The 17854-nt window shown below is 50.8% G+C and overlaps 5 protein-coding genes across 5 annotated transcripts; 2 read left to right on the top strand and 3 right to left on the bottom strand.

Annotated features, from left to right (window-relative positions):
• Positions 1-109: 109 nt before the first annotated feature.
• MRS44_014731 (uncharacterized protein) lies at positions 110-1911 on the bottom strand (the record flags this gene model as incomplete). Its single annotated transcript, XM_046272987.2, has 3 exons — positions 110-766; positions 814-1622; positions 1671-1911. 3 exons carry the CDS (start codon positions 1909-1911, stop codon positions 110-112), a joined length of 1707 nt encoding a protein of 568 aa, XP_046127819.2.
• Positions 1912-4734: 2823 nt separating this feature from the next.
• MRS44_014730 (uncharacterized protein) lies at positions 4735-6041 on the bottom strand (the record flags this gene model as incomplete). Its single annotated transcript, XM_046272258.2, has 3 exons — positions 4735-5475; positions 5523-5772; positions 5821-6041. The coding sequence occupies 3 exons, from the start codon at positions 6039-6041 to the stop codon at positions 4735-4737; spliced, it is 1212 nt and encodes a 403-aa protein (XP_046127818.1).
• Positions 6042-7546: 1505 nt separating this feature from the next.
• On the top strand, positions 7547-8883 carry MRS44_014729 (uncharacterized protein; the record flags this gene model as incomplete). The annotated part of the gene is made up of 3 exons (XM_046272986.2): positions 7547-7696; positions 7790-8077; positions 8128-8883. The coding sequence occupies 3 exons, from the start codon at positions 7547-7549 to the stop codon at positions 8881-8883; spliced, it is 1194 nt and encodes a 397-aa protein (XP_046127817.2).
• Positions 8884-9738: 855 nt separating this feature from the next.
• MRS44_014728 (uncharacterized protein) lies at positions 9739-11662 on the bottom strand (the record flags this gene model as incomplete). Its single annotated transcript, XM_065618527.1, has 7 exons — positions 9739-10338; positions 10385-10745; positions 10796-10844; positions 10903-10993; positions 11042-11165; positions 11231-11247; positions 11405-11662. 7 exons carry the CDS (start codon positions 11660-11662, stop codon positions 9739-9741), a joined length of 1500 nt encoding a protein of 499 aa, XP_065474599.1.
• A 1423-nt stretch (positions 11663-13085) lies between these two features.
• MRS44_014727 (uncharacterized protein) lies at positions 13086-15198 on the top strand (the record flags this gene model as incomplete). The annotated part of the gene is made up of 9 exons (XM_046272257.2): positions 13086-13235; positions 13284-13417; positions 13467-13716; positions 13768-13943; positions 13996-14195; positions 14248-14605; positions 14655-14720; positions 14779-14832; positions 14883-15198. The coding sequence occupies 9 exons, from the start codon at positions 13086-13088 to the stop codon at positions 15196-15198; spliced, it is 1704 nt and encodes a 567-aa protein (XP_046127815.2).
• Positions 15199-17854: the final 2656 nt, after the last annotated feature.

Below are 17854 nucleotides of genomic sequence, written 5' to 3'. Positions count from 1 at the left end.
CGTTTTGTAGGTCGTGGAAGGCTTAAACATCTATATGAGTAGAATACGTGGAGTTTCTTCAAAAATCGGCGTCTGCCTTCCATCATGCCAGTGATGTGCATGCAAACATCTAGCTCACTCCCCAGGCCCCGAGAACATTCCGCTTACCCTCGCCTCTGCTCTTCAGACTTCCAGCCTCCAACTGCTTTACTCTATTCACGAGAAGCCCAACGCAGATAGGTCCAATGACTGTGCAAAGAGAGATTGCCCAAGTCACGATAAGGAACAGCTCTGAGGGCTGGCCATTTGGCGGACGGCCAAATACCCCCTTGCTCTCAGCCAATGCAGCAATCAAAAAGCCAATCTCTCCTCGAGCAACCATGCCGAGACCGACGATGCATGCTGGATACAGAGACAGGGCCCTTTCCGGCTTCGGTGTTGAATTTCGCAGTTCAGGAGAAACGGGACGGGCACTTGTATCGGCCAGTGCTCCCAGAGGTACGGCCTCTCGCTCCTCTGTCGGATCCGATGCCGTCGTGATATTCCGAGCGGCTGAGTCGGGGTCTGCGCACTGTGCTCCAGGGACAAGGGGCTTTGGATTTCGCTCGCACATGACGGCAAGCCTCTGCGCGATCTTTTGGAAGGGTTGAAGAGGATTTGCGAAGGAAACCAACCAGATACCGCAGGCTAGCTTGCTGATGGTCATGAGCACTGTGTATATGATGCCTCGCCATGTCACGGGTCCGGAAAACAGTCGAGTGATGGGGACAGAAAAGCCGATGGATGCCTGTGCTGGTTAGCAGTTGTCCTCGAAGTTGGTCGTTGAGTACACACAAAGAAGAAAGGCTTCAAGATATGCTCGACGGCAGTCTTGTAGTAGCGTTCATAGACGTCCATGCCGGATCCGCCCTCCATTGCTAGGGGCAAGCTTGTTTGCACCGGGGCTGCTTGATCCGTGGTGGTGTTATCACTGCTCTGATTTCTCTCTTCTGTGATCTCAGCTCCGGGAGAATTGCTTGGTACTCGGTCTGGGACGTGAGGAACCTCAGAGTCCCACCAACTGATGGTTGCGCCAGCGATGTATGCCGCTAGGAGGCTCGAGGTGCCTGCAAAGGTGGCACCCACGACAAGACCAAGAAGGAGGGCTGTGTGGATGACAAATGCAGTCTGTCTCAGCCTGAGTAGCTGTGCTACCTTTCCAGAGGGGTGTGCCTCACGGAAAGCGTTGAGCATGGCAGTGACAGGCATCACCACGAATCTGCCAAGAAGGGGCATGAGAGCTGCAAAGGCGAGGGATACCATGACGGGTCTGACAACAGTGACGGCATCAAACGAGTCTCCTCCCAGATTCGAAATGACCTGTACCATGATGAGACCTACCACATCATCCATCATGGCGGCACTTGTCAAGACGACGCCAAGCCTTGTTGTTGACAGGCCACTCGTGCCTAGGATGGTGAATGTGGTGCCCAGGCTTGTTGAGCAGAGAGCGGCGCCTGCAGCAAAAGCCTGTAGTAGGGATGCATTGAACATGGACTTTAAAGCGAAGGATAAACCGATGGGTAGAAGGATGCCGGTAACAGCAACGCCAGACGAGAGGCCAATATTGGCCTTCAGTGACTTGAACGAGGTTGCTAAACCACCTACTCTGGGTTAGCCGACAAGCCGTAAATTCATTGCATATCTCCTACCCTCATAGACGATAAGAATGAGACCAAGATATCCCAGCTGCATGACAGCATCCTCGACTTCATGAGAGAGCCATTTCGCACCAGGAGTACCCCAAGCAATGCCAAGAGCAACCTGACCAATAAGGCCACAATACGCGATCTTGTCTAGACCATAGTTGAGCAAGTTTAGTAGCAGAAGAAATCCAGAAAGGATGGAAATAACGGTTATGGAAGGTTCGTGATACGAGAGCGAAGGCTGCATCGTGATAGTGCGAAAAGTCGGAGTTTTGGAATCGACGATCGCGTGAAACGAAAAGCCTCATTTCGGATTCTGGATTCTCCGCTCCGTCTGGGCATTTTTAGTGCCTGACGTAACAAATCATCAAGGACGGGATGGATGTGACAATAGTTTTTTGCTTGTTACTTATTTATTGTCGATATTGTGTTTTTGGATGTGTAACTCCTAGTCTTGTTTGGAGAAGTCGGGGTGTTTCCACGCACGCGTTATGTGGAATCACTGTCTACGAGAGAAACTATGCAGCCATGTTTTTGCCGCCCGTCACGTGGAAATAAAGATGAAATCCTTGTTTAAATTAGATCTAAGGAATTAACTTGACATGAAAGAAGAGTGTAAAGTGTAACAAGAAACTGGTCAACAGCATTGCAAAAGCAGCTGAGTTTCGTATCCCTAGGTATGGGACTAGCATTAAGGCCATGTTGTGGATCACCACAAACAAGAACCGATTGCCAAGAGAGAGGATAACACACCAATAATTCTATCGAATGATCTATATAACTGTCACAGAGCATGTTGATATTGCGGCATTGGGTTTTGAGCCAGAAGAGACCAGCCGTATCGCCTACCCTACAGTGCAAAGAATGATTGACGAGATAAAAAAGAGCACAGCGACGAGGTATGTAGTCAAGTCAATCTTACCATAAATTAAGTTTACTATTAAGGGGAGCCTTTCTGAGTAACCTTGTTAGAACACATGTGAACAAGTAGTGAGGGAAGTTGCTAGAGGTTGTCAAGACTAGGAAATCACTACAAAGCAAGATGTCTCCTAGCATTTGGGAGACTACAAACGATGAAGTGCGCCTCTATAGCCCCTCTTGATATCGAAACAAACCCTATTTTTGTTTGTTCTAATTATTCATCACCGTCAGACTTCCCATCCCGTACCTAAGGAGAGTGAGCACAGTAGCAAAAGGCACATCGCACTTCACAAATCACGGCGCCAAGATCCTGCCGTAAAACACCTACCAAAGTCTTATAAGAGGAGTATGCTATATTCACCAACTGAGTTGCAAACTCTAATTTGATCCATGGCCGAGACTGACGGCAATGTCGCAGCCAAGAATGCACAGCTTATTGGAGTTCCTGGAAACCACCTTCTACTTCAAAACTCGTGATTGACAACGTACACAGTTGGCCTGAAATTCGCCGGAAGAGGTTGCTGGGACCCATGTATCGCGATGCAGCACTGTAACGCTTCTGCTACCTCTATACGGCGATGACGTGTATCCCTGGCCATATCTACCCGAGGAACCCAGGGGTATTGATCCGCCCCGGTTGGATGCCTACAAACTCTATCGACCGGAAGATTTACCTAGAGTAAACACCGCTTACCTACTCCGTACATACGAGTACGATTGAGGAAACAAGACGGGTAGACCGAGGGTATAACTTTATCCTCGGGAACATGCACTACCCAAACAAGCATATAACCCGCGACATTAAGCTTGTCCTCTCACCTGAAGGGATAATGCATTTAAACACGCACTAACCCATTAAACGACATTTCATTCCCAGTCCCGTTCCGACTTTGCCGCACCAAACGCGGGCATTTTAATTCAGCTGGTCAGTGCTCGCTTGAAGGGCCGGGTCTGTGCATGAGGAGATTCCGGTCGCGGGCTAGAGTGCTAGTGTTGGAGCGGACTCGAGTGTTAGCGTTGGTGTTTGGATGAGATGATGGGATGCGGCTGAGATGAGGGGGACCTGGCACTAGAACACGCTAGAAATGATTGACAAGGGACGTGAACAGAGGACTCAACTGAGAGCCTTTATCTATGCAGCATGTTGGCTCTGGAAGAAGTGAGCTTGAGTGAGAAATAAGCGCGAGTCAGAAGTCACACCACTTTGCCACTCTGCGGCCAACATGAACTAACCCAAGTGTCAACGGCCTGTCAAGCGATAATGTGGCTTGCTCCTGGCTCATCTTGGCCGTCAGCAAGCAGAAATACGCCTAAATACGCTTGCTTCTCGTTACTGCTTACTCCGTTCGTCGGCCCCCGTTGTTACTGTTCCATCCCGTCCATGCCGAGGCAGCTGTCATGACCCGTCATTTCCACGTGCTTGGGAGAGCTTACAGTGGTTCATCCCTTCTTCGCCTGCATTTCCTCCATCTAACAAAACCCCGTTCTCCACTGGCATGGGCCGTATCCACGGTCATCCGGGGGTTGTTACGATTGGCCCCTGTACAGTACCCTTCCCGGCCCTGATATGGAAGGTCGACAGATCCGGACCCTGTCCGTGTAGTATCCATGACACCCAGATGAGACGTACGATCATGCCAGGCATGGGGACGCACTGCTCAGGAGAGACCACTGGATCTAGATAGCACAGCGTTGCATCGAACTCTGGATCTAGGAAAGCGCTGCTCTATCTTGTAACCCCTGATCAGACCCAGAGTAACTCCGCAGTATCCCTGCTGCACTCCCTCGCTTGGTCAGCGCCTTGGAAAGAAATCGGAGGCACCACCTGCGCTAGGACATTTTCCGGCCCTTGCCGCAATCTTGGCGAGCAGGTCGATGCGATGGCGCAAGAAGCGAGATGGAGTCCGTATGCGGCTGAGACAAAGGATTTACAGGTACAGTTCCCTGCTTCGCTTCCAAGTTTGCAAACTAGGTACTGGTGGGGATGATTAACGGCTACGGATTGTTCAAGTTGTTGATTGACGAGTTAAAAGGTTTAATATTGTGGCTCTCTAGATACTTGAGGCTAATACAATAGACGATGCCGACTCGGGCTGAAGAAGATGAACACGTGCTATATACAATGACTCTCGCTTACACGCTCGCTCGCTTACAAGTAGACGTAGCAGAAAGGACCAGACAGGGTGCTCATCAGGTCCTTGATCTGGCGGGACTCGCCAGCCCAGCCAAAGTTGACATAGTCCTCAAAGGTGGTGGCGTTGCTGGCAGGGATGTCGAGGAAGGTGTTTGTGCCCATGAGGGCAGACTTGCCGTACTGACGCTCCTTGGGGTCCAGCATCTGCCAGATCCACCACACGCGGTCGATCATGGAGTGGTGGAGGTAGAATGCAGGGTCGCCGGGGGACGTGAAGACGTCGTTGCCGGGGTCGCCTCCAAGCGAGTAGTGGCCGCCGCCGTGGATGCCGATGTCTCCGGAGCCGGGGACGCCCTGCATCTGCATCTGGAAGTCGTAGGCGTTCTTGGGCTGGAGGATGTTGCGGAGGATGGATGTGGCGTTGGCGTACCGTCTGTTGACGGCGTCACCCAGGTCGCGCTTCAGGCAACGGGGGTTGTACTCAAGGGGGTTGGGTCGGGCCTCGACCACGCCGCCGGGGAGGTCCAGGGCTGCGGGTCCGAGGTTGACCTTCATGTCCTTGAAGGGACCCGACTTGACGCAGCCACCGCCGTTGCCGGTCGGGAGGTAGACCGGGGGCAGGCCGCTGGAGGCTCCGAGGATGACGTCGGGGCGGTCGGGGATGTACTCGCCGTCGCCCGACATGGAGTACTCGCTGCCATCAAAGATGGAAGACTTGGAGAGGCCAGTGATGGCAGTGAGGGCCCAGTCCCAGTACTATCGACCGTTAGTATGAATGCATCTACAAGTGTGATGTTACTTACAGGCTGGGTGCCCTTGTATCCGCACTCATTCCGAAGAGCCTCCTCGTACAACCAGGTAAAGTACCGATGCCAGACCAAGAAGTTTCCAGTGTAGTGGATGATCTGGGTCTGGTCGACGTGGGTGGCTACCCAGTCGTCGAACCGAGTCTTGGCGCCGGAAGCGAAAGACGCGGGAGTCTTGGCAGGCTTGGACTGGAGGCACTTGACGGCGTTGATGTAAGCCTTCTTCTCGTTCTTGGAGAAGGTGTTCCTGTTGTTGTTAGTACAGATAAGCTGGAATAGAGTGTGTGAGGCTCACCATTCCCTTCGCACGCGGACGTTGCTCCAGTTGCAAGTGCTTCCACGCTTGGCCTGTGTCTCGACAAACTCCTGCGCATTCTCATACGCAGAGGCAGCGAGGTCCTTGATCTCGTCAATGTTTGTCACCTCGGGTGCAGACGAGGCAATGGTGGTAGCCTGGGGGGCAGCCAAAACGCCGGCGGCGTTGAGGGCCAGGAAAGAGACGAATCCGGCGCGCATGGTGGGCAACATTCAATCAATGCGAGGCAAATAGCCGACAAGGATGAGGCACTTGAATGGAGTTGAGCGTGGTAGTATTGCAGAGAGGCGCGGATGCAAGAGGGGATATATACTGCAGATTTTTAGGCCAAGCGCATAAGGAGGACCCCTACGAAGGCATTGCATTGTCTTTGAATTTCCGTCCTTTGAGTGATTTCATCCCCGAGGACAAGGGCCGCTGTTCCCGAGAGCAACGTCGGCGGAGACGCGATGAAAGGCAAAGAGACGGGATTTCCAAGTCGGCGCGTTTCACCGGCAGGGAAGATACAGGTTAGAAAGGGTGGACCAGGGGGGACCTAGGCATCGACTTCCGTGGCAGGGGAGAGGGCCATCAGGTACCCTACCATAGATCCCGATTCGAAAATCTGGAGTCTGCCTCCCAGGGGGGTTGATGTGTGCAAGCGGCGCAGCAAAGGGTCCCAGTGGGCCATGTCAGGGGAAGCGTGCGGCGTGGTTTTGCTGGCAGGAGGCTCGAGTCATTGGATCGACTGTTTGGTAAGCCGTTATAGGATCATGTTGCTGCTGTTGGAAGAGCAGTTTGATTTTGAACAACGTCTATCCCTACTGTTCAGCCCTCTGAGGATGACGCCGGCCGAGGGATTAACGGGTGGCGCGTTGTGCCCCGCGCCCTAGAAGGATCCTCCTGAAGTAGCAGGGATGTCCAGATGGAGACCGTCCACTGGCGCATTGACACCAAGGGGCCTTGCTTTTGCTTAGCGATGCTGCTAGGTATGGGTCTCGAGATGGGTTGGAATGATGATCCGGAAGCGTTCCGTGCCCGCAGTGGATTTTGCTTTTTCTAATCAAGCCCGAAGGATCAGACAGTGTGTCATTCCCGAGTCGAGTTGTCTCTGCTGGAATGTCGATCCTTTTGTGACAGCGCAAGGAATTCGTTCCAATCTCTCGGGAGCAAGTGTTGGTCGACCAACAGATTCTAGATATAAAAAGTAACAAGCCCCAAGATAAAATGACCTGCATGCATACAATGCCGTCGACTGATTCCGGCGTCTAAGGCACTGCCGGATCTTACGATAGGAGCACAGAACCCCCTTGATCTTGGGTGTGCCCCCCTCTCGTACGATTCACCTGGACCGTCATAGTAGTAGTGTTAATGATGGCCACCTCACTGTAGCTGCACTGTATTGAGCCTTTCCCAAGTGCGGCTCAACCCTTCGGTTCCGCGGTGGCGTTTCTGGAAGCAGCTTAGACACAAATCGGTCATGCCCACCTCGGCGGTCGTGCAGGGCATTGCAACTCTTTCGGTGGCCAGATGTCGCATCTGGCAGGGTAAGACAAAGGGTCAAGGCCCGTCTCCTCTATTCCCCCTGTCAAACCCGTCTTGCTGGAAACTCCACGTGGTTCTCCTCCTTCCTGCGCGTGTGTTCTTTTTTCCTCATCACCCTCCCCCTCTCCCCTCGTCGCGCGGCGGCTCTTGTCGTGCCAACGTTTCTTTACATGTCTTCACAATGGATCTACCGCCAGTTCCCTCGAATCCAAAGGAGAATGGAGTAAAAGACATTCTCGCGGCGACCGTCTTCATCATCACATTATCTACAATCACCGTCTTGGCTCGTTTATACGTGAGACTGTTGGTCATTCGGAATACAGGCTGGGATGTGAGTCTGCAGCCCCTCCACCCGCATTCCCCCCATCTGGATTTACTTTTTACTTTTCTTCCTGCAGATGGTGACTGACTTTGCGTGTTGTAGGATTGGTTCATGGTATTATCTCTCGCCTTGGCTTGGGCAGGTCAGGGCGTCATCTTTGGACAGCTGAGCCATGGTGCTGGAAGACACAAAGGCGATGTTGATCCGGATGTCTACATGATCGGCATGAAGCTCAACTTTATCAGCCAGCCCATCTTTCTCATAGCCATTTGCGTCGTCAAGTTGTCTGTTGGCTGTGCCCTGATGCGCATCGCCTCGACTAAGTTCTACCGTTACTTGATCGTGTCCATCATGGGCTTCATGGCCTTTTACACCATTGGATGTTTCTTTGTACGCCCAACACTCCATTCCGTCTTGGAGTGTATTGCTAACAATAACAGACCCTCATGTTCCAATGCACGGATATCCGCATCCTCTGGGACACGAGCGTAAAGGCGACCTGCTGGTCCCAGTCGACGCTCCAAGGCCTTTCATACACAAACTCTGCGCTCAACATCATCACCGACCTTCTCTTCGCCATCGTCATCCCCACGCCCATGCTTTGGAAACTCAACGTTCACTTCCGCACACGAGTTACCCTCATCGGCATCCTGGGCCTCGGTGTCTTTGCCTGCGCTGCCGCGTTTGTGAAGCTGGGCTACATTACAAACTACGGCAAGTTAGGTGACTGGCTCTGGGACTCTCGAAACATTACCATCTGGACAAGCCTGGAACTCAACGTCGGCATCATTGCTGGTAGTCTTCCCTGTCTGCGACCCATCTTTAGACGCTTCCTCGGCAGCACCTACGGCAAGAGCTCGAGAAAGACGCCGACTACTGGAGCCACCAACTACGCTCGTGGTACGCTCCGTAGCGGTAACAACTGGCATACCCTGTCGAGCGGTCGAAGAGGTGATGATGAGACGAGCAGTCAAAAGGCCATCAATACCGGTGTCATGGAGTATGAGCTCCGCGACCGGATAGCCACGCCGGCTGGCATCACAAACAAGACAACAATCTTGACAGACGTTGATGCCAGGTCGAGCGATGAGAGCGTGGATCGACTTGGCCATGGCCAGCGGTACCCTCCAGGTATCACCAAGACGACGACAATGACGGTCGAGGTGATGAAGTCGGATTCATCGTCGTCTCGATGAAATATTTATACCCTTTAATTACTTCTTCTTTGTATCTTATACTTTTCTTGCCCTAGTGTCCGTCATAGTTAGGTGTGTTGGGTTATCAACGGCGCACGTCTAGACGGAGAGGCTTGTATTTGGAGCCTGTTGATGGTATATACCCTTCAACCTCGACAGGTCCATTCTGTTGAATTTTGTTATAGTTTTCTGGAAATTGGGTTATGGTTGATGAGATAGAACCATAATCAGATATGAATGGAATGAGGATACCCAGTTACCTAACCTACCATTAATTTCTTACTGAATCGTCTATAGTCCCTGGGTGGTCTAACAGATGCTGTGATTAAGCTGCTATTGATTTGGTGACGCCGTGAAAAGACGTCATCGCCCACAATGACAAAGATTGCAGGTATTGCAATGTGGACAGGTCTTCCTACTCACACGTAATGCAATCCTATGTCTTGTGGCCTTACATGCCATTACTAGCTTGTACTGCTAAATAAATTCCGGTGCTCATTCAATTGATGTTGGCCAAGTCAGCTTACTCTCATACAATGGACCTAATCTCAACTTGCACGCGAATAACAAATGGCACATCTGGATACTATATCTTCCTCTGGGGCAGGTCATCTATTGACAAGTCGATCTGAGAGCAAGTGCAACACAGTGAAAGGACTATGACATGGTTGGTTCGAAATGTGTGCTATACCTCATGCAAAAGAAGAAAAAGCATATCTATCTCATTCTTGTCATCTACCATGTCCATTGTCGTAGTCCAACCACCCAAATATTCTTTCCAGGGTATTCCTATCATTCCCGTCTACCATTCTAGCTCTTGCTAATACCAGTCCCTCTCAAATATCCTCGGCCTCCTCAAAGTGTAACTGGAGCAGACTGAATCCCATAAGTCTCTTGGCTCAGCTCCATCCACGGCGAGGTCTCACGACTTCCATCCAGAGTAACCTGACTCGAGCTCTGCCGCATCTTGCTCAACGCTGTGAAACCCCCTCTTATGCTGTCAGCCTCATAACTCTTAGCTCGAAGAACGCTGGTCGCGACACGAGCGCTGTCTCCGTCGTAGCATGTAAGCAGTATACGCTTGTCCTGAAGGAGAGTCTTGAGCTCTTGGCTTGGGGCCTTGAATGTGGCTTCGAGTCTCTGCCACAGAGATTCGAGGATCTTTGCGTCTGAGAACGGACTTGGTGTAGACTGCTGGGTGAAGGGCATGTTGACGGAGCCTGGGAGATGGAAGGCTCCAAAGTCGTCTGGTTGTCGGAGGTCGATGACCACTGCATCTTGCCGAGAACGTAACATGTTCTGAAGTTCAAAGGCACCCATTGATCCGCTCTTGGGATCGGAGAGAACCATGTCAAGTAAGGCACCTCTATCAATGTCGAAGAAAGCATCGAGGGCCTCTGAAGCTGGCCTTTCCCACTTTTCATCGTATCGGTAGAGGTCAACCTTGAGGAGATCCTGCCTCGAGTTAGCTAAACTCAATCTGATGGACCTTGATACACACCTCATTCTTGATGGTTGGAAAGTAGCTGTCGCCAAGCTTGTCAAAGTACTCGTTGATGTATTGATACGGCAAGTCGCAGCACAAGAACACGCAGTGAACGGTGCCATCTGGTCCAGCCAGCTCGGAAAGTGTGCCCTCAGCCTTTCGTTTCTCGAGGAACTGATAAAGGCCTCTGAGGTTGAATCCAGACGAAGGACCGGACACAATGCCCTGTCGGCAGAGGTCGAGTGACAGGGAAAAGGAGTTGTGAGAATCAACTTCTTCGATGTGGTCGATGGCCTGTTTCCAGGGGAACTCGACAGGTGCCATGAGGGCGAATGATCGTGGGCCGGGGACTCTGTCACCTGGCGCAGTGCATACTCTATGAAACAGTGAGCTTAACTTGTATTCTTAATAGGTATATGTGCTTACCCTAATCGATAGACAGAAGGCTTGGCCTCTTTGAAATAAGTGCCCAGCCCTGTCATAGTTCCTAGTCTTGTTAGTAATTACCAAGGGCATCTCAATATCGAACCTACCTGACGTGCCCATTCCAGCGCAGATCACGTTGATTTCTGGGAGTTGCTTGAAAATCTGAGGTCCAGTCCACCTGATGTGAGCATTCCAGTTCTGGCTCCGAGTTAGTATTGCCCACAATGTAAAACCTTTTCAACTCACCAAGTCGTTCTCGTACTGGTTGGGGTTGATGACAGAGTCTGACTCATGAGCCAATCTCTGTGCTGCTCTGATACCACCGCGCTCATCAACGGGCTCTGGCTGAGACGGACCACCAAAGAGCGTTCTATGAGATGTGAGCAAGTCGACATTCACCAGTGTTGTCAAAGATGTGACAGGATAGAAACTCACATGTCAATACCGAAAAACTGCATGAGTCGTAGCTTTGCTGCGCTTGTCTTGTTGCTCAGAAACGCCCTCACGTCATCGATGTCGTGAATTGCGCGGGATATCAATGACATGGACAGCACAGTTGAGCCAGAGCTATATTCAACCACCGTTTTTGTCCGTCCAGGCACCACGCACTTTTGCAAGAGGTTGAGAGCTAGCAGTGTTGGCAAAGAAAAAAACAGAGGAGCTGGAAACGGTACCTGGCATGGCTTTCACATTGTTTGCGGGATGCATCGTCATCATCTTGGCGTAGATGCGGACTCCATCTTCACGGAAGGGGTTCAGGCAGTCGGGGATCTCGACGAGAGGGAGTGGGGGTGACGATTCCGGGTCGAAATACTGCTTGACGGAGTCGGGTCCTTTGTACACGTTGAGAGGATTTGGGCCCGCCATGGTGAAAAGCTGTTGTTGTCTATGGCTTGAGACTAAGACCTCGGATAATGTCCAGAACAGAGAAAGAAGAGAGAGACAAGCACCGCTATATATATGAAAAACCTCAGCACTATAGAGTAGTACGACGCTCCTCTTTTTCACACAGAATCTCTCAGGTTGCAGTGAAAATCGCTCGGTGTCTGCATACAAAGCGTGGGATGTCTGGCAATGAACAACACACTTCCCTTGGAACGAGCCTCTTGTATGCCAATCAGAACATGAACGGCCCACCACCCGACATTTTCGGCGCTAAGATCATCGTCGTTCAACGGGTAACGGAGGTGGATGCGTTGGTCAGACCGGGCAGAGGAAGAATGGGGGTTACGGTTCCTTTGTTTAAGAGAGACTGGCAAGATCGGCGGCTCTATTTCTTCTCTTTAGACTTGGGGGTTTCACTAGTTAAGCTCTCGGCTCTATTTGGAAGTAACCTTGTTCGGAGAAGGAGCCCAAATGGTCATGATTGCTTCAGTTGACGACGTCTTGGGGAAGCACAAGCGGGTGGTGACACGATGGCTGGTTGCCCATCAAGGTGGGCGCAGCCGGGATAAAAAGCCCACGCATCATAAGCATAAGAAATAGACGAGACACAAGTCGTGGGATGACGGGAATATTCCTCGAATGTGCATAATGATTTGCAATGCATGGGCTCTCGTGCAACATGGCTTCGAGCTACCCCTGCCCCTGTCCGACCCTGATAGTTAAGGGGATCCAGGTGGAGTTTGACGCAATGTTGGATCCGGTTTAATGGTTCTAGACGGGACCTTGATGGACAAGTGGGCAAAAAATGCTGAGTGGCTGGTTTTCTTGGCATAATTTGCAGTCTCGCATCGTGAGCTTGAAGTTGTGAGAGAAGCTGAGACGAGACTGAAAATCAAAAGATCAAATATCATGTCAATGAGCATGTTGATTGCGTATTCTCTCAAATGGGCTCAAATAGCTTGAACTATGTCTTGACGGCGCAATTAGACTTCCACAATTACACCCTAGCCTCCTCCGATCCTCGGGGATCTGCGACGTCGCTAGTTGGCCAATTTCAAGGTAGCGAATGCCTGACGGGAATGCAACTCCCTGGTCCATACAAGGGCCCTGCCATGACATCGCTATAAGACGGGAGCGCACGGTAGTTGCCCGGTAGTTGAAGCGGTGTGTTGTGCCCTCGACCAAACGGGTTCTGTCCCTCAGCCAAACGGGTTCTCGTCATCATGTCGATCATCTAAGCAAGCTTGCGAAATAGGAGATGCATCAAGTTTGAGCCGAGGGTGTCTTGGTTTGGCATCAAGGTACCTCCGTGCGTCCCTTGCTTCCACCTCTCGAATAAAGGTCTTGCAGCTGCTCCAACGCCTCAATCAACTCCAAGACGTCTCTCACCACGACTTCAGGTACAATGGCAGAACGTGAACCGAATCAAACGGCTGTCATGAGCCATAGCCTGGGCTCTACCAGGACGATTGTCGTCGACGGAGGGTCCGATGACGGAAAGACTCACCAGTTCAACGAACAGACCAACTATGTACCCAAAAGGGCCATCATAACGGTGAGATATCTTGATTCTATCGATTTGAACTCGAATTGACTTGTCTAGATATTTCTGGCGTGTGCAAGCGTCGACCTGTTGGCTCTCATGGACCAGACCATGCTGGCGACCAGCTTGTACATCATTGGAAACGCATTGGGCTCAACAGCCGAAGTCTCATGGATAGCAAGCGGTTATTTCATGTGAGTATCTTGACTTGCCCATCACACACAAACCTAACAGCCGCCATAGCACATCGACTGTCGGACAACTGATGTATGGAAGACTGTCCGACATTTGGTCCCGCAAGATTATCCTCCTGACAGGCCTGGCAATCTTCTTTGTTGGCTCCCTGGCCTCATCCCTTGCCCAGTCTGTGCTTCAGCTCACCATATTCCGCGCCTTCACCGGTATCGGAGGAGGCGGTCTGATGACAGTCGCCCAGCTAATCGTCAGCGACGTCGTGCCTCTGCGGGAGAGGGGGAAATACCAGGGCATCCTGGTAAGCGAAAACATGATGTCTTTTTGGATTAAAGCTGATGGTTGTGTCTAGGGTGCTGTTGTGGCCATTGCCAACGGTGTTGGTCCCGTCATTGGTGGCGCGCTCTCTTCAAAGTCTGAAGATTCGTGGCGTTGGATCTTTCGCATGCAGCTGCCGCTGACGATATTCACTACTTGTTGCGTCTTGTTTTCTATGCCCCTGAAGAAGGTGGAGGGAGACTGGAAATTGTTCGTGGACATCACCCCTGAAGATCGAGTGAGTTTTGCTGATGTATAACAGGAAGCTCAAAGCTGTTGACTTCCTGGGAATCTTCCTCGCCCTGGCCGGAATGACTGTTGTCATTCTAGGCCTAACCTGGGGAGGTAATGAATATTCCTGGAACTCAGCTCAGGTCATAACCACATTAGTGGTTGGCACAGCAGTCTCAGTGGCCTTTATCCTGTGGCAATGGAAAGGCCCTCGATATCCCTTGATCCCCTGTGCGTGTTCCGAGGGTTGTTTTTGAGACTGCTTCTCTAACGTTCAGACTAGTGCACATCTTCAAATCCAAGATCGTCAACGGAGCCTGCCTGACCATGGCCATCAACGGCTGGAACTTTGTCATGCAGGTCTACTACGTGCCCTCGTTCTACCAGCTTGTCTACGGCTACTCAGCCACCAAAGCAGGTGCCATGTTGCTGCCAATTACTCTCCTGCAAACCGTAAGCAGCACTCTTTCTGGCCTGGTGGTGCACTGGGTAGGCCGCTACCGTGAGTGCATTCTTTTTGGCTGGTTGTGCTGGGCTGTTGGGCTTGGCTTGATGTCGACTCTTGATGAGAACACGGGAGTTGGTAAGCAGATTGGATATTCTATCCTCATTGGAGTGGGGGTTGGAAACACTCTTCAACCGTAAGTCCATCTCACCACGACAGGTTTCCGAGGCTTACCAAGACCACAGTGCTCTTATCGCCACACAGGCCGGCGTCGAGAGGCGCGACATGGCCGTTGTGACATCATTTAGAAAGTGAGTGACGACGTGGAACTACGCACTTTTTGTCAGCTGCGCTAACCATGTCTGATAGTTTCGTGAGAAACTTGGGGGCTACACTTGGCCTCGCAGTCTGCGGGACAGTCTTGTAGGTAGATCCTCGGTCTGATGTTGATCTTGGCTAATATGGCATCACAGAAATAATATTCTCGCCAATTCTCTATCCGTATTGGACCTTGACAGCAAAGAGTCCAAGACCCTGATAGGTAACCCTCAAACATTCCTGGACACCGTCTCGTCGAGCGAGGCCGAGAGGATCCGCTCTGTCCTTATTCCCGCGTACAGAAAGGGGTTTAGGGTCATCTTTCTCATCGGGGCTTCTGTGGCTGCCCTTGCCTTTGTTCTGGCCTCTGTACTCATGCCTCAGGTCGATCTTGCGAGACCAGATGACGCTAAGCTGAAGGAGGAGGGGCGCAGGGCATACGAGGAGAAACGCAATAAGAGCGCCGCGTAGGACAATGCCTCTGACGGGGTGGCGAGAGAATGATTACCGTGTGGCTGTTCGGTAGTTCGCAACACGGCGTCTTCAAGAGTGAGGTGACGGATGGCAAGACTGGTATTTGAAAAGTTGAGCGTTTTAATAGAGGTAAGGAAATGGGAGGTAGAGGAATTGGAATTGAGGCGTTATCAATAGAGTAGAGTTGGGCTAGAAACAGAGCTAGATGAGCACAATGAGATACTGGAACGTCATCCTGTAGCTTCTGGAACTGTGGCTTCTCAGCCTCAATGTGCAGTCTCCTTCGATCGTCTCCTAGAGAATCTCGATGCGCTATTACTGAAAAGTCAAATCTGCAATGTTCATTTTGATGGGAACAGCCCATTTGCTCCAGGTGGTGCGCCGAGAGCCGCCCTTTGTTGGATACCTACAACGGAACCTCATGAACACATCCTAGTACCATCTGTTTTCAAGGCAATTTTGGATTTCAGAACCCAATATGGAAGATCGCGGCTCTGTAATTGATAGATGGAGTTCACAGTAGCTAACTACACGACTGGATCTAATGGCAGTACGATGAAGTGGTAGGAGTTGAATGTGACTTTCAAAATGAGATAATGTACGGCGCTTTGAGACTCTAGAAGCGGTCTCCGGAGAGATTGGGTGGCAAGGAGATATTTGGTGTAGGAAGACATCTGCGAGAAGGCATATCGCATGACCTAGTGGCATGAAATGATCTATCTGCATTAGGCAGGAGAATCCTGAATAAGATATTCTCTGAGGTAGAATTACTGCAAACGTACGAATCAGGTTGTCATAATACTCTGTCGAATACTGCCTGGTGTTGGTACCTAGTTGTCAGAGCGGGCAAGTTGAACATAGCAAAAAGCCTGCTATGAACAGCCTATTCGTTCAAATCATCAAAAAGCAAGGTCTTCACATCGCCTCGCACTTTTCATAGATGTTGTCTTAAGGGCCGCGAGTAGAGTGATCATTCAACCGCAAAAGACTCCCAATGGGACAAAAATGACTCGCCCAGAGGCGATATGCAATGCGTAATCTGGGAATCGAACCCAGGGCTCCCCGACGCTGCTCGAATGGCAACGGAGAATTTTACCACTAAACCAATTACGCTGTGGTTGTTTGATGCTTTCCGTAGCGGCGAAATAGCCATCATGAAGGCCACAATGGTGTTGCAACGAGGCCATGATTTTCCACGTGGCAAGCTCTTGTTTAGAGCTAATTCTATACTTTCCCAGCCATTAAAACTGGCTGCGAGTTGTCGGGACAGAATAAGAAGGTTGTGGCGTTGACCGCTAGTGAAACTAGTAGACCCTCTGCTGTTTCACGAGAACGGGCCGGATCTCCGGGAAAGAAGTCTCCTGTTATATCTATAGAAAAACGCATGTCTGTTCAAGGTTTGTGAAGAGATGAGATAATCTTTGTGTGTGTGTGTGTGTGTGTGTTGCTGCTAATGCCCCACGCTGACGCCCCCCACGAGCCGAATAAAGAAGTAAAGCAACATAGATTAACCTTGACACTGTTTAAATAGCTTTCCTAAGATATTTCTCGTGATTATGAATTTTGTTCTTCTAGAATTCCTGAGGGTTAATTTAACTAATAGTGAATGTTGGCTCTCCTGCAACTTTGGTCTACTGAAGCCACCCCCTAAACTTATCAAAGCCTATCAAGCATGATACCTGTCGGATGTATTTTGAATCCACCCCGTTGAATATCACACTTGGAACGTTCGATGATATCTTGATGGAGGTAGCAATGACGGCATGTTGATCCGTACCAGAGAATCACCAACTACAGATGACCCGACCATCTGGCCGAGGCTTAGAAAAATCAAACCGATCAATTCGTTTGAACCTATAATGCGGGGTTTGGTAGCCAACGGCGACACGTCATTAACTCAAATCAACTCTCTGTAGCATTTTCTTTCGAACCAGCGGCAGAAGAGCCGAACGAGACGCCAAAACTCGGCGACACAACTTGACTTCTTCCTCGGAGAACTCAACACATCTTCCTCCGCAGCTCTAGAAGAAGCTAAACCGCGATAAGCCTGACCCGAGGGGGGCATTGCGAATGTGGTGGGTCACAGTTCTTCGATTCGTCCCGAGAAATCTTATCGCCACGCTAGGCTTGCGGCTCAAACCATTTCCGGGTAGTTTTCACTTCGGTTAGAGGAATCCCAGATCCTTGGGATTTTTTATCTGATGATTAATCAGGTGGGTGGCGCTCAGGTTGTTCCACGGGTAGGGATATGGGAGTCTGGAACTGCCGAACTGGCGTTATCGTTGGAAGCCTTGGGAGGTGCTGCTATCTGGGATAAATGCTATTGATATGCCTTTGCAGTATAGAGTTCAGGAAAAGGAGAGATGAAGAGTATGCGCCAAGCTACTATTTATGAGCAGAAAACTCTTGCCAAGACCAGAGAAACTCTCCTTTCTGCTTTGGGTAGACTATAATCATCCAGACGTCTTCGATATCGACATTGCTATTGTTCCCTCAAAGCGTAGCGCCATAATCATCATCCAGCCCCCATAGACCATTCCCAAGGTTCCGTGTTCCTGCATGTGACGTCCAGCTTCAGCCGCTCACGGACCGCTAGCTATAAAGCGACGCGGACCAGGCTGTCAAACATTACAGGCTCGGCTGCGGGGAGCAC

The sequence above is a fragment of the Fusarium solani genome (assembly GCF_023522795.1).
Source record: "Fusarium solani strain SB1 chromosome Unknown bctg00000010, whole genome shotgun sequence".
Taxonomy (NCBI): domain Eukaryota; kingdom Fungi; phylum Ascomycota; class Sordariomycetes; order Hypocreales; family Nectriaceae; genus Fusarium; species Fusarium solani.
Note: the sequence above shows the minus strand (reverse complement) of the source record. Positions and strands in the feature narration are given on the sequence as shown.